A 26,790-nucleotide genomic window follows, 5' to 3' on the forward strand; every position below is an offset into this window, starting at 1 on the left:
ACTAGTCTAGGAAATACAAAAAAACCCACCAAAAAACAAAACAAAACAAAACAAAAAACAAAACAAATAAAAAACACACAAAAAGAGGGGGAAAAACATACATATTGCATGGCAACAACAAGAAGAATAAATAAATGGCATAGAAAATACAGTTAATCCACAAAATAACATAGTATACATATGCGTGAAGGAGAGAGGGAAGGAAGAAGGAGAGACAGAGACACACAGAGAGGGAGAGACAGACACACAGAGAGACACAGAAAGAGACACAGAAAGAGACACAGAGAACCACACACACAGAGAGGGTTTTCTTCAGTGGTTGACAGAGTTCCAGCCCATCTACAGAGCCACAAACCAGGGCCGCCTGTTGCTTTTCTTCTCTTCACCGTCGTACTGAAAAAAACAACAACACAACAGCAAGGTTAGAAGAGGAAGAAAGTAGAAAGACAAACGAATTGCAAACATTCTTCTCTGTGCTTTCACGAATCGCTATTTTATTTGCTCCTTTATCGATACGTTGTTCGTAATATTCGTAACCTTCCACACCAGTACCCACTCTCCGCCGTCAGCGTTTTCGGTGTTGTTCAGTCAGCACATCAAATCAGTCAAAACGACTTCATCAATAAACATGGAAATTCATTTGTGTAGTCCCAGGTTCGTTATAAACACATACGAAATATGATAAGATACACCATTGAAGTGATTAAAATAAGTGCAAATAGATAAGATAAAAATTCACGAAAACATTCAACAATAACCGTTTATTGACTAAAACAAGCCACACACACAGTCACATAAAACAGACACACATAGACACAGACGCTGACACACTCGCATGCACGCACGCGCGCACGCACGCACGCACACACACACACACACACACACACGAACCAACGAGCGAGCGTGTGCGCGTACACATGTAGTAGCATTTATTTTTGTGGCACATTGAATGAATGTGTGGTTGAGATTGTGCGTGCGTGTTGTTGCTTGTGATGCTTGGGGAAGCAATTGCGTGTTGGTGCTTGTGATGCTAGGGGAAGCAATTGCGTATTTCTTATGAATATGATTTTATTGTGATCATCGTTCCTCAGTGTCAGTGAGTACAGTTCTAGATAGCTTAGCTGATCCCGTCAAAGCAACTGTATGCCGGAGCGTGAGAATTGGCTGGACCTGACGGGTCCTAGTGTTTCAATGTTTGGCCTGTTGTCACACTGATGAGAGGTTCGCGCATTGCCGAGCATTATTACGCACTGACAGGCACTCTCACCCTTTGTATCTGAAGAGATCAGAATAGAGAACCTCCGTGAAACGACCTTGTGTGAGGTGTTCATTCCCTTTTCCTCCCCCTCTTGTTCTTCCTTACCCTGTTGTGGAAAACGCTGTATCGAAGATAGAACCCACCCTAACAACTACAACACACACACACACACACACACACACACACACACACACACACACACACACACACACACACACACACACACACGCACGCACGCACAGAGTTAAGACACACATGAAGCATGATTGCTTTACTGCCTCTATAAGCCTACATAATTGTTAGCTGGATATTTTTTGAACGTGTGAATTGAGGACTGTTTTGGGGGTAATAGGGTCATATTATCGACATAGCAGAAGCGTTGTTGATAGTTCATTTGTTGTTTGTTTGTCTGTTTATTCATTTTACTGTGTTCTTTTGTTCATCTCTTTGTAATTAATTATCTTCCAAGCTCCAAAAGTGGTGACAGGGAATTGAAACTGAAATTTTGCAACAGTTAAGTCGTATTCTAAAATCATTTCACTGAATGAAGACAGAATACAAAAGTCCACATCATAGGATAAACGACTAAATGGTTCAGTAGTAGTAGTAGTAGTAGTAGTAGTAGTAGTAGTAGTAAGAATGATAATGATAATAATGATGCTACTACTACTGCTACTATTATTACTACTACTAATGATGATGATGATAATGACGATAATAATAATAATAGTCATCATCATCATCATCATCATAGTCACAGTGATGAGGATGAGGATGATAAAGATGGTGATGATGATGATAATGATGATGATGATGATGATGGATGATGATGACGATGATGACAGTGATAACGACAACGGAACAAAGACCGGCGGACACTGACCAGTCGGGTGAAGCGGTCACAGCAGGCCATACGGACACGGGCCGGGGTGGCAGGGGTGTTGAGCGGCACGAAGGGGTTCAAACCTTCGTCAGTGCGAGCAGCTCTCACGGCGTCATGGATGGCGCCCAGCACTGACACAGCCAGCAACAAGGGGGGCTCCCCTATACCCTGCAACAAGGTTCGGTTTGGGTTCTGTTCATGTTTCAGCTTTATTCCATCCTACACCATGCAACAAGGTTCGGTTTGAGTTCTGTTCATGTTTCAGCTTTATTCCATCCTACAGCCTGCAACAAGGTTCGGTTTGAGTTCTGTTCATGTTTCAGCTTTATTCCATCCTACAGCCTGCAACAAGGTTCGGTTTGGGTTCTGTTCATGTTTCAGCTTTATTCCATCCTACACCTATTCTCTCCAACACCCTGCAACAAGTTTCGGTTTTGGTGGGTTTTTTTTCATGTTTCAGCTTTATTCCCGAGTCAATTCAGCTATCAAGCAACAAGAGGAGCTTTCCTACACCCATTAACAAGGTTCATTTTGGCTGGGTTTTCTCTTTGTTTTTTGTTGTTTTCTTTCATTCTCTCTCTCTCTCTCTCTCTCTCTCTCTCTCTCTCTCTCTCTCTCTCTCTCTCTCTCTCTCTCTCTGTGTGTGTGTGTGTGTGTGTGTGTGTGTGTGTGTGACTGGTGGCATGTCTTGATAATGAGGATATAGATACTTGTATTGTGCCTGTCCTCGATCAGAGACCAGGCTCTAAACGCTTTACAAACACAGAGTCATTTGCACAACAGGCTGCCTACCTGGGTAGGGCCAACTGGCGGCTATCACCGGGCGCTCATCATTTGTTTCCAGTGTCATTCAAAGTGTGTGGTGACAATGTCAAAATGCTTATCGTTTTTGTTCTCTCTCTCTCTCTCTCTCTGTGTGTGTGTGTGTGTGTGTGTGTGTGTGTGTGTGTGTGTGTGTGTGTAAATGTCATATTTGTATTTAGACCCCCTTCAGAAGGGGCTGTGGAATAAACGATTCCCCCTCCTCTCTCTCCCCTCCCCCATTATCATCATCTTAGATGAACAGACTATAATTTTTTTTTAAATATCCCCCCCTCTCTCTCTCCCCCCTCTCTCTCTCTCTTGGGCGCTTATCATTCGTTTATTGTCTAACTCATAAAGATTTCAGGCACGCACACATACACACTTAGATAGACATGTAAGATTTTACGTGCATTACCGTTTCTGTTTGTTTGGCCCGCCATGTAGGCAGCCATACTACATTTTCGGGAATGTACATGCTGGGTATATTCTTATTTCTATAACCCACTGAACACTGACATGGATTATAGGATTTTAACGTGAGTATTTGATCTTCTGCGTGCTTATACAGAAGATGGAGGTTCAGGCACTTGCAGGTCTGCACATTTTATGTTGACCTGGAAATCTGAAAAAAAATATCCACCCTTAACCCATCAGGTTTGCCGGGAATCGAACTCATGAACCTAGGGCGAGTGTGCCACCTCCCGCCAACCACAAAGCACTGCAGGTCAACCCAGGAGAGAGGTGTGTCAGGTCAACCCAGGAGAGAGGTGTGTCAGGTCAACCAGGAGAGAGGTGTGTCAGGTCAACCAGGAGAGAGGTGTGTCAGGTCAACCAGGAGAGAGGTGTGTCAGGTCAACCAGGAGAGAGGTGTGTCAGGTCAACAAGGAGAGAGGAGAGAGGTGTGTCAGATCAACCAGGAGAGAGGTGTGTCAGGTCAACCAGGAGACAGGTGTGTCAGGTCAGGTCAACCAGGAGAGAGGTGTGTCAGGTCAACCAGGAGAGAGGTGTGTCAGGTCAACCAGGAGAGAGGTGTGTCAGATCAACCAGGAGAGAGGTGTGTCAGGTCAACCAGGAGAGAGGTGTGTCAGGTCAACCAGGAGAGAGGTGTGTCACGGTCAACCAGGAGAGAGGTGTGTCAGTCACAGTAGAGAGTGTGTCAATCAACCAGGAGAGAGGAGAGAGGTGTGTCAGATCAACCAGGAGAGAGGTGTGTCAGGTCAACCAGGAGAGAGGTGTGTCAGATCAACCAGGAGAGAGGTGTGTCAGATCAACCAGGAGAGAGGTGTGTCAGGTCAACCCAGGAGAGAGGTGTGTCAGGTCAATCCAGGAGAGAGGTGTGTCAGATCAACCAGGAGAGAGGTGTGTCAGGTCAACCAGGAGAGAGGTGTGTCAGGTCAACCAGGAGAGAGGTGTGTCAGGTCAACCAGGAGAGAGGTGTGTCAGATCAACCAGGAGAGAGGTGTGTCAGATCAACCAGGAGAGAGGTGTGTCAGGTCAACCAGGAGAGAGGTGTGTCAGGTCAACCAGGAGAGAGGGGGGTGTACCTTGGAGGAATACAAGGCCTTGGGGTTGCCGGACTCGGTCAGGAGGCTGACGTTGAAGGACCGGGGGATGTTGCCCACAGAGGGGATCTTGTAACTGCCGGGTCCCCGGGTCAGCAGAGTGCCGTCCCCTTGCACTTTGTACTGCTCCAGCGCCACCAGACCGTAACCCTGGCAACACAACAACGCTCATGTTCAAGTTCAAATCCGCAACTCCTTACTGGAGCATGGAGGATTACAGCATCGCTAAATAAACATGCCCAAATCGTGAACATTAGCAAACAACAATGTCTGGGGAAAAACGTTGTCAAACATAACTCAGCAAGATTTCCCGATCTTATAAACTTTGGGTCATCAACAAAGTGACAGCTTTATGATCAATGGTTTCCCTACAGCAAAGGAAATTCATTTATTCTTTTGTAAAGGACACTGACTCTCAAACCAGGAGGCATGATTGCGCTGGCTTTAAATTCTGTATGTAGCTTTGGGGGCCAGCTGGCCTTTGGGAATCATCCCAACGCCAATCCGTCTTGGCCGAGAAAGTGGTGATGTGGCTTGGGCAAGATACTCTGCTCTTTAACCAAAATTCTAGCCCACATAGTCGGAGCAGCAGCTGCCCCCAGTGCTGTTTTCTGATGGTGACTCATAGTCGAACACAACTGACTATCATGCATTCTCTTCACACACAAGCTCGCGGTGTTGGTATAACGGAAAACACAAGCAGCAGTCTTGTCGGCTCTGCAAACGGACGGCGGCGCCTCACCTGCATGAAGGCGCCCTCTATCTGGCCGATGTCTATGGCGGGGTTGAGGGACTTGCCGACGTCCATGACGATGTCTGTGGAGAGCACGTGGTGGTCCCCCGTCAAACAGTCCACCTCCACCACACTGCAGGCAGCGCCGTACGTCAGGTAGTTGAAGGCCTGGCCCTGCCCTGTCTCTATGTTGTAACCCACGTCTGTCGCTCTGCACACACACACACACACACACACACACACACACACTTTCTGTGTGTCTGAGTGTGAGAGGGGATGTGTCTGTGTGTCAATGGATCCCGTCAAGCCAATCTATTAAATCTGTCAGTCACCAGCTCTTTTTTGAAAGAAGTCAACACGAAGTGATAGAATGGCGTAGATGAGAAATTACTAATGTAATTTTTTACAGAAAAAGTAAAGCTCCTTATGTTCCACATCACACCCACATTGCATACACACTCAGAGAAAAGTTATTTTTCGATCCAAAGATGATACCGTAAAAATGGAAACATACTTATAGAAACCAGTCGCTGACAGAGGAACCCTGTCGAGGTATGCGGCCACAACCTGAGGAAGAAAAGGTAGGATACACTCTTTGTTTATGAGAAAGGGAAAATAACACACACACACACACACACACACACACACACACACACACACACAAAAGACAAAGAGACAGATACAGAACAGACAGAGAAATAGAGATAGAGGCGGGAAGAAAGATAGTGAGAGATTTCAGATTTCAGATGATTTATTCATTGAAGACTATAGATCCATATGAACAGGGGGCGATAACAGAGTTTTAACATGCGTTTCTACAACTATGTAAACACAATAAGCATAACCAGATTCCACAACAATTGGGATACGAGTGCTTCTCTCAGTTTAAGTGCTCGGAATAAATACAAAGCTAGACTGCATATTGTTTCATCATCAGTCGATGATATCAATAAACATAATCTAAACAGACATGGATATGTATAATATTTCTTGGGAATAAATTCAGCTCGAAGGTCTGTTAGGGCAGGACATTTCAAAACAAAATGAACTTCATCCTCCCTGGATTCCTTGCACAGAGGACACAATAGCTCTGAATTATTCACGGTTTATAACGATATCTGTGCATTTATATCAGAAATACCAAATCTGAATCTGGTCAGAGTACATCGCAGGTGTCTGTTCACGTTACGCAAAAGCTATCTCTTCAATGTATGATTAAAAATATACATTTTATACATACTAAACCTTTCACTTGATTGAATGTGACATTCCCACTCTTGCCACCTACAGTCTATCAATCTTTCGCTAAACATTTGTACAAATCTATTTTCATCACCTACTCCTTGATAATTCCATGCATACCAAATCCAACACATTCGTACATTTCAAACCCAACTTCGTTTGCCTGTTAGGTCTAAATCATATAATATATTGTAATATTTGCATGGCAGAAACACACAAGAGAGAAAGAGATGGACAGAGACAGATAATGGCGGGGGTAAAGGATCAGAACAAGAGACGTGGGAAGAAGAAACACAAAATGCAGACAGAAAGAGGGGAAGGAGGAGGAGAGTATTCCTGGACAGTGTACCCACCAGCTGTTCCCAGCTGTACTGGGGATTCCCATCCTGTATGGGTTTCAGACGTTTCATCAACGTACTGCAGGCGTCCTGCAACGGTGAAAGACTGCCATCGTTTGACACTCCAACTGAAAGGGTTATTATATACAACCCCCTTCCCCCTCCTTTACCCTCATGGTATAAGCCTTGCAAAGAATGTGCTTTCCAATTTCGTCACTCCAGCTGAAAGGGTTAATATGTAAACCCTCTTTTCCCATTACCCTCATGGCTTCAGCCTTGCAAAGAAGATGCTTTTCAATTTCTTTTAAGCATCTTTCCTCCAAATCGTTTTCAAACTGATCGAAGAATAGTACACCTGCACATTGTTTGATGGACTGCTTTGAACGCATAATTCTCAAATACGGTCTGTCATACACTATTCCTTACAATTATCAGCATCAGTTTGCATACAGAGCCAATTGAAGTACTGCCGATACTGAGCTCACTCTTCTCCATCACGCTTAAACCCACCTTGAGAAACAAAATATTCCATCGAATTCTGTTTATTGATTTTCCATCTGCGTTCAACACCGTCCAACCTCATACGGTGGCACTGAAATTTCTCTTCTCAACGCTAGTTTAAAGCTCGTTGTGTGGATCACCAGTTTTCTCGTTGACAGAGCTCAGCCTGTCCATTTTCATCTAGCTCTCCCCTCTTTCAAAACAACTTCAACTGGTGCTCCCCAAGGAATAGTCCTGTGACCTATCCTGTTCTTATTAATGATGGCACTGGTCCAGAAGCAACACCCATTATTAGATATTCTGATGATTCTGACATTAAAATTCTGTATAACTCTGACACTGTACAGGTTGAGATTTTTTGTCCTCCTGGTGCAAGGACATGACAGACGTTACTGTTCAAATAACAAAGGAAATGGTTACTGACTTCACGATTGCTTCATCAACGGCACAAATGTTGAAAGATTCAGTTAATAAATATCAGTACTGTCTGTCTGTCTGTCTGTCATGAACACACACACACACACACACACACACACACACACACACACACACACACACACACACACACACACACACACACACACACCAGGACGGCCGCCCCAAAAAGGTCAGAGCCCATGCTGGCGGAAGTGGGGGTGCTGTTGGGCACGACGCCGGTAGAGGTGTCATCCACATGGATCTTGGACAGCGGGATGTTCAACACCTGGCTGGCCACCTGTGACAGGTGAGGCGATAATGATGGTAAGAAAAAGAAGAACAAGAAGAAGAGAAGAAGAAGAATCACTACCACCACCACCACCATCATCATCATCATCATAATCCATGTGGATCTTGGACAGCAGGATGTTCAACACCTGACTGGCCACCTGCCACAGGTGAGGTGATATAATCATAGTTGAAAACATTGACACTCTCTTGCCCACTTTGACACATAGTAAATGAAAGTCTTCTGTCAGGTTCTTTCCCCTCTAGTAATAAAGCCGCAGTTGTAAAACCACTTCTTAAGAAACCGCCTACGGATCAGAATGTCCTACAAAATTATCGAACAGTCTCAAACTTATCTTTTAAGTCTAAGGTCATTGAAAAAGTTGCTCTGAGTCAGCTATTTGAATACTTAAACTCAAATTCCCTGCTGTCACCCAACCAACTGGCACACAGACCATCACATAGTACAGAGACTGCACTTCTTAAGGTTACTAATATACTCATGGCACTAGATCAAGGTAATGTTTCCGTTCTTACCCTGTTAGATCTCAGTGCAGCGTTTGACACCATAGACCATACACTTTTGTTGCACATCCTTCATCACTACTAATGGGTTTCTGGATTTGCTCTCTCTCTTGGGTCAAAAGCTATATTTCAAGTCGCATCCAGACAAGTCATTATCAATAATCACTCATCACAACCAGCACCTGTTTTTTTCGGAGTTCCACAGGGCTCTGTCTTAGGTCCTATATTTTTCATCATGTACACCAAAACTCCTCATACACTCATCCAAGTCACTTTGTTTCCAATCAGTTTTTCGCAGATGACACACAGCTTTATAGAACATGTCACTCTACAGAAATAGGTCAAACCATACAGTCATTCATCACAGATGTAAAATCATGGATGACAGATCACAAACTCAAACTAAATGATAATAAAACAAAAGCACCTCATTCACTCAAAGCGCTCATTTTCTGACTTGCCTAAGCCTTCATCTATCCTGGTAGGAACCTCAGATTCAGCATCCGCATGGTTGCCCAAAACACTGTGTTGATACTTTTCAAAAACTTCAAACCTCCGCAGCACGTCTCACACTCAAGGCTAGGAAACGTCAAGACATCACCCCCCCCCCCCCCCCATCCCCCATCCCCCTTACTCGCTTCCCTTCACTGGCTCCCCATTCAAGCACAAATACAGTACAAACTCTCATTCCTTTGTCACAGTTTCTTCACTGATTCTTGTCCCGTCTATCTTTCAGATCTACTTTATGTCTATTCACCAACCAGACAACTCCGTCCTTCAAATGACATGCGCACACTGTCTGTTCTAAGAATTCGCACAGAAACTTATGGTGAACGTTCCCTTTCTTTTGTTGCACCAAACTATGGAATTCACTGCCCTCACACATTCGTCACACTCCAACACCCGCATTCAAGAGAGCACTCAAAACACATCTTTTTCAGTGTGTATCTTTCTAAGTAGGAGGAGGCCAAAAAAGATCGAGAGAAAGAGACATAGACTGAGAGAGGGAGGGAAAGAGAGGGTGGCAGAAACAGAGAGAGGGAGGGAAAGAGAGGGTGGCAGAAACAGAGAGAGGGAGGGAAAGAGAGGGTGGCAGAAATAGAGAGAGGGAGGGAAAGAGAGGGTGGCAGAAACAGAGAGAGGGAGGATAGAGAGGGAGACGCCGACGGTGAGAGAGACAGGGGCAGAGAGAGGGACAGACAGACCAACAGACAGAGGGCGGCAGGCAGACAAACACACCAACAGACCTGCATGACCTTGGTGTGCAGACCCTGCCCCATCTCCACCCCTCCGTGAGAAATGAGAACTGTGCCGTCCGTGTAGATGTTGACCAGTGCTGCCCCCTGTCACACACACACACACACACACACACACACACACACACACACACACACACACACACACACACAGAAATGAGAACTGTGCCGTCCGTGTAGATGTTGACTAGTGCTGCCCCCTGTCACACACACACACACACACACACACACACACACACACACACACACACACACACACACACACACACACACACACACACACAGAAATGAGAACTGTGCCGTCCGTGTAGATGTTGACCAGTGCTGCCCCCTGTCACACACACACACACACACACACACACACAGAAATGAGAACTGTGCCGTCCGTGTAGATGTTGACCAGTGCTGCCCCCTGTCACACACACACACACACACACACACACACACACACAGAGAGAGAGAGAGAGAGAGAGAGAGAGAGAGAGAGAGAGAGAGAGAGAGAGAGAGAGAAATGAGAACTGTGCCGTCCGTATAGATGTTGACCAGTGCTGCCCCCTGTCACACACACACACACACACACACACACACACACACACACACACACACACACACACACACACAGGGCGAGAGGGAAAGAGAAAAGAGTACAGACAGGCAGACAGACATATTTCACTCCAGTAATGGCAGAACAAGAAAAGCCTCCCACAGTTCCTATTTGTGAGTGAGTGCCCGTTACTGAAGCCTGACTGAATGGCACGGGGAAACGAATGACGAGCGTTTAAACGCATCTCTCAGTCGGATCTGTCCAGGTAAGCAGCCCTACATGCTAATGACTCGGTGTTTGCAGAGGGCTGAGCACTTGGTCTCTGAGCGAAGATAGACACTATATAAATATCATCAACAACAACAGCAGCAGCAATGATAAAAATGATAATTATGATACTCCTCCTCCTCCTCTTACTATTACAACTACTGATACGACCACTCATCATCATCATCACCATCATCATCATCATCATCATATTCTGTTCTGAACTAGACACCTGGTTCAGAAAATCCTCTTTGTAGCTCAAGCCTAATTTGGCAGGTGTGACAGCAACACCTCTCTTCCGCCACCGGTTTTCACTGCAACACACACACACACACACACACACACAATCAAACAAAACATTATACTCACGCACGCACCCACGCACGCACGCGCGCGCGCGCACACACACACATACATACACACACACGCGCGCGCGTGCGCGCGCGCGCACGCACACACACACACACACACACACACACACACACACATGCTCCGCATACATGCAGACAAACGAGTATACACAAATGTGAAAATAACACAAGTATACACACGTGAGGAGAAAGAGAGGCCCACACATTCCTGTACACACACACACACACACACACACACGCACGCACGCACGCACGAATGCACGCACGCACACATACACATTCACCACCCACATACACACGCAACGTTACACAGGAGAGGGGGACACACACACACACACACACACACACACACACACACACACACACATTGCAATGAGTAAATGTCTATATATATATATATATATATATATTTTTTTTTTTTTTTTTTTTTTTTCCCCCAGACCTGTTGAACTGATCCACTTCCTTCCGTCGCTGAGTGAACTTTCCCTGAGCCATGACGTCATCCCAGCAGCGCCGTAAAGTGCACTGCGTCAGAGGCTGTCCGGATGGGATGACGTCACCATCCGCGTAAAGGTTGACGTCACGAAGCTGCGTGCAAAGCAACACAAAAGCAAACAACAAACGTGTCCATGAGAGACTCAAAAAGCTGTGTCCTTTTGTTACACAACATCGCTCCTTTCTTTACGAATGCGCCATCATGTCGTTGTCATCGTATAGCTGCATTTCGCGTCATGTGTGTGTGTGTGTGTGTGTGTGTGTATGTGTGTGTGTGTGTGCGTGTGTGTGTGTGTGTGTGTGTGTGTGCGCGCGCGCGCATGTATGTGTGCGTCCGTGTGTGCGTGTGCGTGTGTGCGTGTGAGTGTGTGTGTGTTGTTGTTGTTGCTGTTGCTGTTGTTGATTCTTCTTCCTCTTCTTCTTCAATTTTACGTCTTTTCACGTGTGCAAAGTTGTATTCGAAAACACATACACACGTGCCTGTGTGCTCGTGGTGTGTGTCTGGTACGTGCATTTAGATTGTTTTTTCAGGGCTGAACTGACCTCTTCTGGCGCCACGCCCATCTGTCGAGCAGCCTGCAGCAGGGCAGTCTCCATGACAATGACAGCCTGTGGTGCCCCAAATCCCCTGAAGGCGGTGCAGGAGGGGATGTTGGTGCGGCACAGGTATGCCCGGGCCCTCAGGTTGGGGATGTGGTAACACGACTCCGCTTCCAGCACCGCCCTCCCCGCCACCTGCCACGTGCAGTGTATAGCATTGTGTAGTATCCCCCCGAAAACGAAGTGTGGCTACCTACGTGTCTGGGTTTATTATACATGAAAATGGTAAAATGATGAGTTACATCAATGAATTATGGTGATTTACATCAATGGAAAATGGTGAGTTACACCGATGTAAAATGATATGTTACATCCGCGGGAAAATGATGTGTCATGGAAAATAATAATGAGTTACAGTCATGAAAGTGATGAGTTACATCATGAAAAGTGACGAGTTACAGTCATGGAAAATAATGAGTTACGGCCATGGATGATGGTGAGGTATGGCCATGGAAAATAATGAGTCACAGCCATGGAAGATGGTGAGGTATGGTCATGGAAAGTGATGAGTTTAAGCCATGGAAGTTGGTGAGGTATGGCCATGGAAAGTGATGAGTTACAGCCATGGAAGATGGTGAGGTATGGTCATGGAAAGTGATGAGTCACAGCCATGGAAGATGGTGAGGTATGGACATGGAAAGTGATGAGTCACAGCCATGGAAGATGGTGAGGTATGGTCATGGAAAGTGATGAGTCACAGCCATGGAAGACGGTGAGGTATGGACATGGAAAGTGATGAGTTACAGCCATGGAAGATGGTGAGGTATGGCCATGGAAAGTGATGAGTTACAGCCATGGAAGATGGTGAGGTATGGCCATGGAAAGTGATGAGTCACAGCCATGGAAGATGGTGAGGTATGGCCATGGAAGATGATGTTACAGCCATAGAAGGTTATGAGTTACAGCCATGGAAAGTGATGAATTACAGTCATGGAAAGTGATGTTACAGCCATGAAAAGTGATAAGTAAATGATTGAATAAATGAATAAATACATAAAATAAGGAAAAGAAAATAAATCAAGTACGATACAAACGCCTGGACTGACTGACCGAGGTAGACAGGTCCAGAGAAGAACCTGCGTTCATGTAGTACTGCACGTCATAGGCCACGATCTTTCCTCTTCCGTCCAGCCCCATCTGCACACACACACACACACACACACACACACACACACACACACACACACACACACACACACACACACACACATACACACACGTGATCATCATTGTCTCAAATTCAACACCATTGTAAAATTGTGTATGTGTGGTAAAATACCCAGTCCCTGCCCCAAAGTGTGTGTGTGTGTGTGTGTGTGTGTGTGTGTGTGTGTGTGTGTGTGTGTGTGTGTGTGTGTGTGTGTGTGTGTGTGTGTGTGTGTGTGTGTGACAAACAGACAGACAGACGGACATACAGACGGACATGAAGAATAGAATCATTAGATCCATAGATCTTGTATCTGCCAAGGAGATGATGTCTCGTAGAGAGAGAAACACACAGACAGAGAAAGACAGACAGACAGACAGGGAGAAAAAGAATTCGGAGGAGCCAGTCAAGTATATGACAGATTCTCAGACCTATATAACCTGTATTTTCCCAGGAAATGATGTCTCGTAGAGAGAGAGAGAAATACAGATGGAGACAGAGACAGACAGACAGAAAAATCCCAGGTAAGGATGTCTGGTAGAAAAAGACACAGAGACAGAGACAGACACACAGACACACACACACAAATCCCAGGGAAGGATGCCTTGTAGACAAAGAAATATAGGAACAAACAGACACACAGACACACACACAAAAATCCCAGGAAAGGATGTCCAGTAGACAAAGAAATATAGAAACAAACAGCCACACAGACAGACACACGGAAAATCCCAGGAAATGAGTATTCTACTCCCAATTATCCATGTCAAACTGATGCAAACCAGGCCTATCTATTTGCTTCTCTTGGCCAAATATCGCTTTGACTCAGTGATAAGACATCTCGCTAACAGACCGCCGTCTGCTAGCCAATCAAACGCCATTTCCGGCCCGAGCTAATTACTTATAATGGCCACCGTTTCAGAGATTGCTACATTATCGTCTTGCTCTGTCTTTGTTAACTTTTCCTGCATCAGAAATGTTATTTCCTTGCATGTTTATTGTTTGATGCAGCTTTCTGGGACGTTTTTGTCTCAGAATTCATGTCATTTACATCGTTTGCGTCAGTTCGTGACGTCTAATTCGATGTTATGTTTTGCGAAATCCGTCTCACTCAACTGTGTTCCTGTCCTGTCCTCACGACCTCGCCGCAATACTTGGAATGACTTGTCCCGATCTCTTCGCATCGTACACCACCTTTCGACTGGCGGTCTAGTGCTGTTTCGTAGAGAAAGAAATACAGAAACAGACAGACAGCTACAGACAGACAGACAGGAGCACCAGGCCAGTGCAGGGGAGTTTCAGGTCCACAGACCTTGTATTTTCCCAGGAAAGGATGTCTGGTTCCTGTCATCATCATGTCTTCCTGACGTTCCAGAACACAGCGGACTGGGCGCTGGTGTCTGTACACACACACACACACACACACACACACACACACACACACACACACACATTCACACACACAAGTACATGCACATGCATATGCATACACACATGCATATACACAAACATCCACCCATCCAAGCACGTACACATCACACACACACACACACACACACACACACACACACATGAACGCGCGTACAAGCTTATTCTTTTATTCTCAATAAGAATAATTTTGACTTGACTAGACTTGACACATATACAAACATATACATCCACCCACCCAGCCAACAACAAACCCATCACACACACACACACACACACACAGAGAAGCAAACACACACACACACGCACGCACGCACGCACGCACGCATGCACATACGATTCAGCAAAGAACAAGGTAAATTCTTTTACTTGTTGGCAGCAATGGCAGTGGGCAACACATGCAAGGCGCAACGACTCTCTTTGCCTCCGAATCCACCGCCTGAAAAATAGATTTCAGACTATTCACCGGAAACACACACACACACACACACACACACACACACACACACACTCTCTCTCTCTCTCTCTCTCTCTCTCTCTCTCTCTCTCTCTCTCTCGCTCACGCACACACACATACACACACACACGCATGAAAACACTCGTATACACACATATACATACACACGCGCACAGACACACATCCACATCCACAGCTAACCTCCGCCACACACACACACACACACACACACACACACACACACACACACGCACACACACACACACACTCACAAGTATATTTCACCGACGTTTTTGGAGCGTTTTGTCATATCATCTTACCAAGTCTCCGAGCTCGGCATTTCACTTTGTTCTTCGACACACCAAGACTTTCGGCAATGACTTTCTGAAACACAAAATAAACATGATCGCACTTTCTGTTCAATGAGGCTCAAGCGTCGTATCAGTCAGTTTCAACTTGTTCCGAAAAACGCTTTGGGTATCGACAGAAAGACAGAGCAGAGCAAACAGGTCAAGGTGTCCATAGCTCTCTTGCGTTTTCTGTAGACATGATTACTCCACCCTATGAGAGGTCAGAACTTCAAAATTATGGTTGAATTCGCCAGACATTTGCTGGGCCGAGCACGTACCTAGTTACCGGCATTAAGATTATGCTGAGAACTTGTCAAGTTACCTGCATGAAAGTTACGATGAGAATTCATCAAGTTACCTGCCTGAAGTTTATGCTGAGATTCTGTCAATGTACTTGCATAAATGTTCGGCTGAAAATTGTCAAGTTACCTGCATAAAGGATACGCTGAGAATTTGTCAAGTTACCTGCATAAAGGATACGCTGAGAATTTGTCCAGTTACCTGCATGAAAGTGACGTTCAGAACTTGTCAAGTTACCTGCACGGAGGTCAGAAGTTGACATTAAGAACTTGTCAATTTACCTGCTTGAAGATCCTGCTTGAAGATTATGCTGACAACCTGCCAAGTTACCTGCATACAAATGACGTCGGAAAGGTTGGCGTTGAGAACATGACAAGTTATCTGCATGAAAGTGACGCTGAGAACTTGTTAAGTTACCTACATGAGAGCAACGTTGAGAACTCGTCGAGTTACCTGTATGAAGGGAATGTTAAAAACTTATCACTTGATTAGCATGAAGGTGAGAGAGGTTGACGCTGACAACGTGTCAAGTTAATTACACTAAGGTAACGCTGAGAACCTGACATGTTACCTGCATGAAGGTAACGCTGAGAATGTGACAAGTTACCTGCATGAAGGTAACGCTGAGAATGTGACATGTTACCTGCATGAAGGTAACGTTGAGAATGTGACAAGTTACCTGCATGAAGGTAACGCTGAGAACATGACATGTTACCTGCATGAAGGTAACGTTGAGAATGTGACATGTTACCTGCATGAAGGTAACGCTGAGAATGTGACATGTTACCTGCATGAAGGTAACGCTGAGAATGTGACATGTTACCTGCATGAAGGTAACGCTGAGAACATGACATGTTACCTGCATGAAGGTAACGCTGATAACGTGACACGTTACCTGCATGAAGGTGACGCCGAGAATGTGACATGTAACCTGCATGAAGATGACGCTGAGAATGTGACATGTTACCTGCATGAAGGTGACGCTGAGAACATGACAAGTTACCTGAATGAGAGTGATGAAGAGAACATGACAAGTTACCTGCATGAAAGTGACGATGAGAACGTGTCAAGTTACCTGCATGAAGGTGAGACTCTGCGTGGAACTGACGACCTCCACAGCCAGGTCCTCTGTGGGGAAGGCGATGGTGCCATGTGTCTCCAAGTAGAAGTGTTCCTGAGCCTCCACGTGCACCTCCCCCTCCACCACCACACGCACATCCCCTCCCTCCCGCGAAAAGGCCTCCTCCACATCACCGCACGTCAGAGTCTGGCCCCACGGGTAGAAAGATCCCTTCTCGATGGCGTCCTGGGAACATCACCGCAAAAAGATACTGACTCTAACAGAAGAACCTTTCTTGGCGTCCTGGGAACATCACCGCAAACAGATACTGACTCTAACAGAAGAACCTTTCTTGGCGTCCTGGGAACATCACCGCAAACAGATACTGACTCTAACAGAAGAACCTTTCTTGGCGTCCTGGGAACATCACCGCAAACAGATACTGACTCTAACAGAAGAACCTTTCTTGGCGTCCTGGGAACATCACCGCAAACAGATACTGACTCTAACAGAAGAACCCTTGTAAATGGCGTCCTAGGAACATCACAGGAAACAGATACTGACTCTAATAGAAGAACCCTTCTGTATGGCATCCTAGGAACACCAACGCAAAAAGATATTGACTCTAACAGAAGAACCTTTCTTGGCGTCCTAGGAACATCACAGCAAACAGATACTGACTCTAACAGACACGTACACACGTGAGAAGAACATGTGCACAACCGCAGACATGATTCAGGACAAGGCTAATTTATAACCATTCATCTCGAAACACAAAAACCAACCACAAAAAACAAACAAACAAAACAAAACACAAAGCGTTCATTGTATGTGTTTGGCCACCTCATGTTTTTGTTGAATGGTCAGCTCTCCTTCTGCAATCGTTTACTGCCTGCTCCATGTCATGCTGTGAGTAAATCGAAGCATTTCAAACAATAACTTCCAGAACTGTCAGGGGAACACACTTTCATCTACAGCACCAACGTTTCAAACGCCACTGGTAGAGCTGGTTGAACTCACACAGGAAAAAGGCAAGAGGGAGACTAACCGCAATGGTAATGACGGGATCCATGACGTCATAGCTTATCTCCACGGCCTGAGCTGCTCTCTGTGCGTTGGTCAGTGTGTCCGCTAGGATAGCGCCAATTACTTGCCCCTGGTTAACCACCTGCACACACCACGTAGACTCTGACACTGACACTATAGTCTGTACAAACGTTTCCCCTCTGGGTAATTCATTTGTTTTCATTATCCAATTCCAACCCGATGACCATGGGGGCACCACACATTTGGCAACCATCCTCCTCCATCCCTGGCCGTTGTCTGTCCTTCTGACTGTCTTACTCAGGGTTAGACCTGTTCAATGTGAGATGTGTCCTCCCATCTCTTCTTCTGCCTGCCTCTTCTCCCTGCCCCCTGCACTGTTCCCTGCATGAAGGTCTTGGCTAGTCCTGATGATAGCGAGGCGTGGCCATACCACTTCAATAACCTTTTCTTTACAGTGGTTAGTAGATCATCATTTGGCCCGATAGCTTCCTTGACTCTTTTACGCACTTCATTGTTTGTGATGTTGTACCTGTATGTGATGCCAAGGATCTGCCAGAAGCATCTTATCTCTGTGGCCTTTATCTTCTTCTCTACTTCAGGTGTCAATGTCCATGTATCGCAGGCATAACATGGAATGACAAGGGAGCGCATCAGTCTGATTTTTTAGCTGGGCGTGGTGTTGCTGTCTTTCCAGACGGGCCTCAGTTTTGCAAGCGCTGTTATTGTCAGAACTATCTTGGAGAGTATTTCTGGCTTGGATCCTTTGCCCGAAACGATTGCTCAGAGATACTTGAAGCTTTGAACGGTTTCCAGTTTTTCACCGTTGATTCTTTGTCAGATTAGACACGTCATATTGGAACTTCCAAACCATTCTGATCACACACACACACACACACACACACACACACACACACACACACACACACACACACACACACACACACACACACACACACACACACAGTGAGTCAATGGTGTAATTACGACCCCGTACAACCCCGACTTGCAAAACTCATAAATGAATGTTTCAAAGAACACGTCAATTTTTGATTGGAACACCTTTGATTCAGTTTAAGTGTTTTTTGTTGTTTTTCTTTCTTTCTTTTTTCACCCTTTATTGTTGTGTCGATAAACCATTCACACGGTTTTCATGACAAATAGATATGATTCTGATTATTCTAATTTACACACACACACACACACACACACACACACTATGGGTTGCGTTTCTCTGTGGCGAAGCGCTGCCTCCGAGCGGAGAACAGCCTGTATTTCACACGATGCACAGAAATCTGTTTGTCACAACAATGTAATAGATTCCTTCTCCGACGAAGCAATAACACAACACATCCTCTAACTAAAAAAAACAAAACAAATGAAAATAAACAAACAAAAGAAAAACAGTACCTCCTCCGAGGCAAATACTTCCTCAGCATCATTTCCCGTCATGCTAAAGGTTCCCTTGCCAGGGACGTCCTTGTAGGAGATGTAGTCCACGACCCCTGGCATACTGAGGGCGGCCGTGGGGTCCACCCTGACAAGCTTGGCCCGGGCCTGGCTGCTGTGAACCAGGGCAAGGTGCAGCTCCCCTGTTGAACACGTCACCCTCGGCTTACCTCGCTTAAACCCGTCATGTCCGGGTATGGTCAAAGGGAAACAATTTTTGTTACTTCCCTTTACACGTTTTGTTGCTTGTATGCTGCAATGAAAAATGCTATCGTTTTTTGTCATTCCTTGTTATGCATTGTTCACACTGTTTTGGTTAAACGCTTAATACTAAATTTTGATTACTAATGGCAAGTTATTTCTAAAAACAGGAAACGAAAGAGGAGATTACTGTTGATAACAAATGAGGCAACTGTTAACATGGTTTGGTTCTGTGCTTGTTCTGTGCTTGTCCAACACTATTTTTCCAGTTTTCTTATTTCCATTATAATGCATTTAATGCATTTTCCTATATGACAGTATACTTTTATTACGTCTCAAATTACGAACAACATTAACTCTTTTGGTACAAAATATTATGTATCAGAAAATCATTTTCTCAATATGTGAACAAATTGCTTTCGCATTGGATACTTTTCATGGAAATTCATGTTTTGGATTAGCCCGGAACAAAGGACAGGAAGAAAGAGAACGGCCAACAGCTGTGGTTATTGTGTGAACCTGTTTTGTGTGAAATTGTCCCGGACCAGAGCAATATTTCCACATTGACCTCATGTTATGTGAACCTGTTGTATGTGAAAAAAAAATACTGTCCTAGACCAGGGCAATGTTTCCACACTGACCTCATGTTATGTGAACCTGTTGTATGTGAAAAACATTACTGTCCTAGACCAGGGCAATGTTTCCACACTGACCTCATGTTATGTGAACCTGTGGTATGTGAAAAAAATTATTGTCCTAGACCAGGGCAATGTTTCCACACTGACCTCATGTCATGTGAACCTGTTGTATGTGAAAAAAATCATTATCCTAGACCAGGGCAATGTTTCCACACTGACCTCATTTCCCAACTGTCAATGTTCACTGAGCTCAGGTCAGATAAATATGAGTTGACTTAAATGTTCTAATAAATTGTTGAGAATTTTCATTTCAGTGGTCCGCTTGTATTATTGGTAATTATAAATAATTCCGTTCGAATCCCAATGTGACCCGAGGCGGGTTACAAAGTTATAGGTTAAATTCCCAAGGCCTTTCACAGCCATAGGGGCGGTAAATTCACATCCACCGTGTCGAGGGCAAGGAATAGGGAGGCGGGACCAAACCTCCCCTTCCGCAGTTTGTAAACCTACCCAAACTGAAGCCAGGCCCCCATTCACACCTGGCTGGAAAGTGAAGAAATTTGGAGTAAAGTACCTTTCCCAAGGACACAACACCTTGCCGAAAGGGAGCCATCCTCGAACCCCGATGACTGGTGAACACAGGATCAGAATTCTGAACCCTAACAGGGTCTACCAGGGCGCCTGATGCCTGTACAGAGCACCAAAGAGCCTTCAGGCTCAGATGTGTTGTTTTCCAGTTTTGCTCTTTTTGAAACTTCCCGCTCGCATCCCGCTCGCGTGCCTTTTTTTCTTTTTTCTTTTTTTCACTTTTCTCCCAAGCTTATCTAATATATCATATTTATTACAGAGCACTTTTCATCAATTTTTTAAATCTCCTTTCTCTCTCCTCATGATTCCTTTTCTGGATAAAGCGGGAAACACAAGTGAATCTTGAAGGCTTTGCTTCTTGGTGGTGTTTTTTTTCTTTTCTTTTTTTCTTTTTTTTTCTTATTTTTTAATCTTACCCAACAGACTTGAAAGAAGAAACGAAGATAGTCGGCGAGTTCATTTCTTTTCATTCAAAACAGTTTCTTTATCTGATTTCCTGTAAGAACTGTAATGAACGGTTTGTCATGAATTTCATCACGTTTTCAATTTCTGCATGTATTAACCCCTCGACTGCTGTGCCTTGGTGAAATGAGGTCATTCTGACATGAGTTTGATGTCCACTGGCATACTCAGTGAGGTGACCGCCCTTCACTGACTGGCATACTCAGTGACGTGACAGCCCTTCACTGACTGGCATACTCAGTGAGGTGACCGCCCTTCACTGACTGGCATACTCAGTGACGTGACAGCCCTTCACTGACTGGCATACTCAGTGAGGTGACCGCTCTTCACTGACTGGCATACTCAGTGAGGTGACCGCTCTTCACTGACTGGCATACTCAGTGAGGTGACCGCTCTTCACTGACTGGCATACTCAGTGAGGTGACCGCTCTTCACTGACTGGCATACTCAGTGAGGTGACCGCCCTTCACTGTCTGACATAGTGAGGTGACAGCCCTTCACTGTCTGGCATAGTGAGGTGACCGCCCTTCACTGTCTGACATAGTGAGGTGACAACCCTTCACTGACTGACATAGTGAGGTGTCCGCCCTTCACTGTCTGACATAGTGAGGTGACCGCCCTTCACTGACTGACATAGTGAGGTGACCGCCCTTCACTGACTGACATAGTGAGGTGACAGCCCTTCACTGACTGACATAGTGAGGTGACAACCCTTCTTTGTCTGACATAGTGAGGTGACAACCCTTCTTTGTCTGACATAGTGAGGTGTCCGCCCTTCACTGTCTGACATAGTGAGGTGACCGCCCTTCACTGACTGACATAGTGAGGTGACAGCCCTTCACTGACTGACATAGTGAGGTGACAGCCCTTCACTGACTGACATAGTGAGGTGACCGCCCTTCACTGACTGGCATACTCAGTGAGGTGACAGCCCTTCACTGATTGGCATACCGGTTATCAGCAGTGAAGGGGTGACCTTCAGCACTCCTCCAGCCCCCACCCCTCACCTTTCAGGGGCGCCATGTCATCCACGTAGACCGCTTCCCCCGTGGCCTGCTTGTAGGCAGACTCGTGAACCACGGGGCGGCGCAGGGCGCTGTGCGGGGACTCGACCTCCGGGGCCAGGGTGTACCACTGCAGGCCGTGACTGGGGCCCCGCTCCAGGGGATCTGCCGCCGTCCGATCCCTGGAGGGTATGGGGGGGATCCCCTCCGCCACGCCCTGAGGGTTGGACAGTAAAGAGGGGATAGATCAACACTGTGACAGGGCGCCGCGTCAGAATCACGGTGTGAGTGTGCGTGCCTGTTTGCTGTGTGGGTCAGTCAGTTCGTGTCTGGCTTGTCTGGGGACCAGTAACTTACTTCGCAGCTCAAGTCGTTCTGTTGATGCGAGGTTGTTCTTTTTTGTTTTTGTTTACTATTTTATGAACGGTAATAGCTATATTGCTGTTTTCCGCTGGATTGGATTTTGGTTTATTGTTTACTTGCTACGGATTGTGTGTGTGTGTGTGTGTGTGTGTGTGTGTGTGTGTGTGTGTGTGTGTGTGTGTGCGACGCACTGTAACTGACCTGAAGCTGTTTCAACACAGTCATGTAAAACTTGAAGAAGAAACTGACTGCCAGCGAGCGTCTGTACTCCACGTCCCCTCCTGGTGACCCGGGGTCAAGGGGCAGATCAGAGGTCAGCAGGTTACAGGCCTTCTCCAGCAGCTCTTTGTCCCATGTTCTGTGTAACATGAATGTGGTTGAAGCACGTGGATGTTCACTCTGTGTATAAGTTATTATGGATAATTAACTCTTTCCATACGAACGACGAAAGAGACGACGTTAACAGCGTTTCACCCCAATTACCATCATCAAAATATCGCAAGCAGAAGGCTCTTATACTGAAGAGGTGAATGTTGACAAAGAATACCACAATTCTGACGACGGAAGCTAAAGGTTGGGTCATTCAGACACCCATTGGACATCCGAGGGGTCTGTGTAGAGGAGAAGAGAGGACTGGCCGTACTGAGTGAGTTAAGATCGAACACTGTCATCGCAGTTTGTATTTTGCACGCATGTATAATTCAGTTGGTTAAGCATGTTTCGTGCATTCCTGAGATTCCTGGCGATTTCACAACCAACCCATGTACATGAATTGTGTTGCTGATTTTTGATGAAAACGAAGTGCTACAAGATACAGGATCATGCCAGAGACACAGCTGCCATCAATGCTGCCAGTACACGACTGCCATTTAACAAACCAGGTCTTTTTTCGTGATCTCATCCTTGACTATGCCCTGCGAAGTCTGGCCGCATATTACGTATCTGAGAAAACAAACCAACAATGTTCTTTCCATGTTCAGTGACAGTTTCTACCATCAAACTTCAGCTTACAGGTAAGTGCCACTTAATCGTTCAATGGTCAATGACTATTTCTACCATCAAACTTCAACTTAAGAATAAATTTCGTGGCATCTTTCGATGTTCAGTGACAGTTTCTGCCATCAAACTTCAACTTAAGAGTAAATTTCGTAGCATCTTTCCATGTTCAGTGACAGTTTCTGCCATCAAACTCCCATCAAACTTCAACTTAAGAGTAAATTTCGTGGCAATGACAGGTTCTGCCATCAAACGTCAACTTACAGGTAAGTGTCACTTATTCTTTCTATGGTCAATGACTATTTCTGCAATCAAACTTCAACTTAGAGCAAATTTCGTGGCATCTTTCAGTGTTCAGTGACAGTTTCTGCCATCAAACTTCAACTTAGAGTAAATTTCGTGGCATCTTTCGATGTTCAGTGACAGTTTCTGCCATCAAACTTGAACTTAAGAGTAAATTTCGTGGCATCTTTCGCTGTTCGGTGACAGTTTCTGCCATCAAACTTCAACTTAAGAGTAAATTTCGTGGCATCTTTCGATGTTCAGTGACAGTTTCTGCCATCAAACTTCAACTTAAGAATTAATTTCGTGGCATCTTTCGATGTTCAGTGACAGTTTCTACCATCAAACTTCAACTTAAGAGTAAATTTCGTGGCATCTTTTGATGTTCAATGACAGTTTCTACCCAGTCCCTCACCGTCCCAGGAGGTGTGTCGTGGTGCGTGTGGCCGTGACGGTGGTGGTGGCCATGCCCCCAAAGGCCAGAGTCAGGCCCTGCACTGTGCATCTCATGTCCAGCACCACGCGCATGGCGGCGTTGACAATGGCGATGTCGTCGTCTTTCCGGTTGGCCTGCTTGTAGGCGTGCAGGAGTTCGTTCTGTGGGCGTCATCCACAGGGTTAGGGTTAGCTGAGTTACGCGGGGTTCCCCCCTATACCCTCCCAAGTGCCAGCATGATTATTGAAATAAGTCATTGTCCAAAGCTGTTTAAATCGTCCCGTGTCCTGGCAACGATTACTATGCAATACATTGTTCACAGGTGTATCAAACAGCCCAGGTGATGTAAATAATGTACTGTTCAAAGCCATATACAGCATCCCATGTCTTAGCATGATTGCTAAACAATGCATTATCCACAGACATTTAAAACATCCCAGGTGATAGAATGATTACTAAACAATGCAATATCCACAGACATTTAAAACATCCCAGGTGATAGAATGATTACTAAACAATGCAATATCCACAGACATTTAAAACATCCCAGGTGACAGAATGATTACTAAACAATGCAATATCCACAGACATTCAAAACATCCCAGGTGATAGAATGATTACTAAACAATGCAATATCCACAGACATTTAAAACATCCCAGGTGATAGAATGATTACTAAACAATGCATTATCCACAGACATTTAAAACATCCCAGGTGATAGAATGATTACTAAACAATGCAATATCTACAGACATTCAAAACATCTCAGGTGATAGAATGATTACTAAACAATGCATTATCCACAGACATTTAAAACATCTCAGGTGATAGAATGATTACTAAACAATGCATTATCCACAGACATTTAAAACATCCCAGGTGATAGAATGATTACTAAACAATGCAATATCCACAGACATTTAAAACATCCCAGGTGATAGAATGATTACTAAACAATGCAATATCCACAGACATTTAAAACATCCCAGTTGATAGAATGATTACTAAACAATGCAATATCCACAGACATTTAAAACATCCCAGGTGATAGAATGATTACTAAACAATGCAATATCCACAGACATTTAAAACATCCCAGGTGATAGAATGATTACTAAACAATGCAATATCCACAGACATTTAAAACATCCCAGGTGATAGAATGATTACTAAACAATGCAATATCCACAGACATTTAAAACATCCCAGGTGACAGAATGATTACTAAACAATGCATTATCCACAGACATTTAAAACATCCCAGGTGATAGAATGATTACTAAACAATGCAATATCCACAGACATTTAAAACATCCCAGGTGATAGAATGATTACTAAACAATGCATTATCCACAGACATTTAAAACATCCCAGGTGATAGAATGATTACTAAACAATGCATTATCCACAGACATTTAAAACAATCACAGGTGATAGAATGATTACTAAACAATGCATTATCCACAGACATTTAAAACATCCCAGGTGACGGCGTGATTACTAAACAATGAATTATCCACAGACATTTAAAACATCCCAGTTGATAGAGTGATTACTTTACAATACATCGTCCAAAGACACATAAAACAACCCAAGTCTTAGCATGATCACTAAATTATGTATTGTCAAAAGGCACAGAAAACATCTCAAGACTTAACAACGTTATTTTTCGCGGAACAACACCACTGAAGACGATAATATGATTCTTTTGACTTCACAGGTCTGGATAAAATTACACACAGCGTCGTCAGAGAAAAAAGCATCAAACTTGAAAATGAAAACAAGGGAAATATTGTGTGAGTATGTCTATCAGTAGAGTGAAGAAGGAGAACCGATTTATTAAAGGCGTGTCCAGTTGAAGAGGACATCCCACACCAGACTCCTACGGAGGAGTGCTGTGGTGGAACAATGCCCCCTAAAGGAGTCCAAGAGGATGAGTCAAGTATCACAAGTTAGCAGCAAAGTTTGCAGAAGCTGTGGTAGTTGTTATGACTACGCGGCAGCAGTAGCTACAGTAGTGGTACAGTTTGCTTGCTTGCTTGTTTGTTTTCATTTGTTTTTGTTTGTTTTTTTCTGGAGGTTTCACTATTTCATAGACACAATTCGCATCATCATTGAACTTCACAATTTTTACGTATCGCTCCCATTCGCACAGTCATCAGCAACAGAATAAGCAGCAGCAGCAGCCACTGCACTACCCACAGAAAATATTACTATAGAAGCAGCGAAGAAATGCACGCAACTAAGGGTAAAAACAGTCCCCACAGATGCAGCAAGTACACAGCAGTGTGCTGAGGGAAAAAATCCCACAGGCTTTCAGGGCCATGGAGGCAAAGATTCCCTATCCTCTGTGTCTAGAGCTCAGAATCGAAAGGCAGGGCCCAACCCTCTCCTTCTTCCACTTTAACTGATACCAACCGATATCAGCTACCCATTCACACATAGGTGGAGTGAGGAAGGTCGGAGTAAAGTGCCTTTCCCGAAGAGCACAGCAGCATGC

At 44.9% G+C, this 26,790-nt stretch overlaps 1 protein-coding gene across 1 annotated transcript in view; it reads right to left on the reverse strand.

The window, feature by feature from the left end:
• Positions 1-339: 339 nt before the first annotated feature.
• LOC143281452 (xanthine dehydrogenase/oxidase-like) overlaps positions 340-26,790 on the reverse strand; it is a 40,971-nt gene continuing 14,520 nt past the window's right edge. Inside the window, exons 13-34 of the mRNA XM_076586663.1 lie at positions 24,269-24,450; positions 22,777-22,933; positions 22,216-22,429; positions 19,281-19,462; positions 17,875-17,994; positions 16,842-17,072; positions 16,662-16,769; positions 15,437-15,500; positions 15,029-15,098; positions 14,544-14,631; positions 13,135-13,221; positions 12,028-12,219; positions 11,432-11,577; positions 10,851-10,932; positions 9,799-9,894; positions 7,908-8,036; positions 6,836-6,910; positions 5,755-5,807; positions 5,250-5,451; positions 4,490-4,657; positions 2,142-2,309; positions 340-393 (exon numbers count right to left, since the gene is read on the reverse strand). Of these exons, the coding sequence (XP_076442778.1) occupies positions 340-393; positions 2,142-2,309; positions 4,490-4,657; positions 5,250-5,451; positions 5,755-5,807; positions 6,836-6,910; positions 7,908-8,036; positions 9,799-9,894; positions 10,851-10,932; positions 11,432-11,577; positions 12,028-12,219; positions 13,135-13,221; positions 14,544-14,631; positions 15,029-15,098; positions 15,437-15,500; positions 16,662-16,769; positions 16,842-17,072; positions 17,875-17,994; positions 19,281-19,462; positions 22,216-22,429; positions 22,777-22,933; positions 24,269-24,450 (2,868 nt within the window). The remainder of the gene's footprint in view (positions 394-2,141; positions 2,310-4,489; positions 4,658-5,249; positions 5,452-5,754; positions 5,808-6,835; positions 6,911-7,907; positions 8,037-9,798; positions 9,895-10,850; positions 10,933-11,431; positions 11,578-12,027; positions 12,220-13,134; positions 13,222-14,543; positions 14,632-15,028; positions 15,099-15,436; positions 15,501-16,661; positions 16,770-16,841; positions 17,073-17,874; positions 17,995-19,280; positions 19,463-22,215; positions 22,430-22,776; positions 22,934-24,268; positions 24,451-26,790) is intronic.

This window comes from Babylonia areolata, chromosome 4 (genome assembly GCF_041734735.1).
Source record: "Babylonia areolata isolate BAREFJ2019XMU chromosome 4, ASM4173473v1, whole genome shotgun sequence".
Taxonomy (NCBI): domain Eukaryota; kingdom Metazoa; phylum Mollusca; class Gastropoda; order Neogastropoda; family Buccinidae; genus Babylonia; species Babylonia areolata.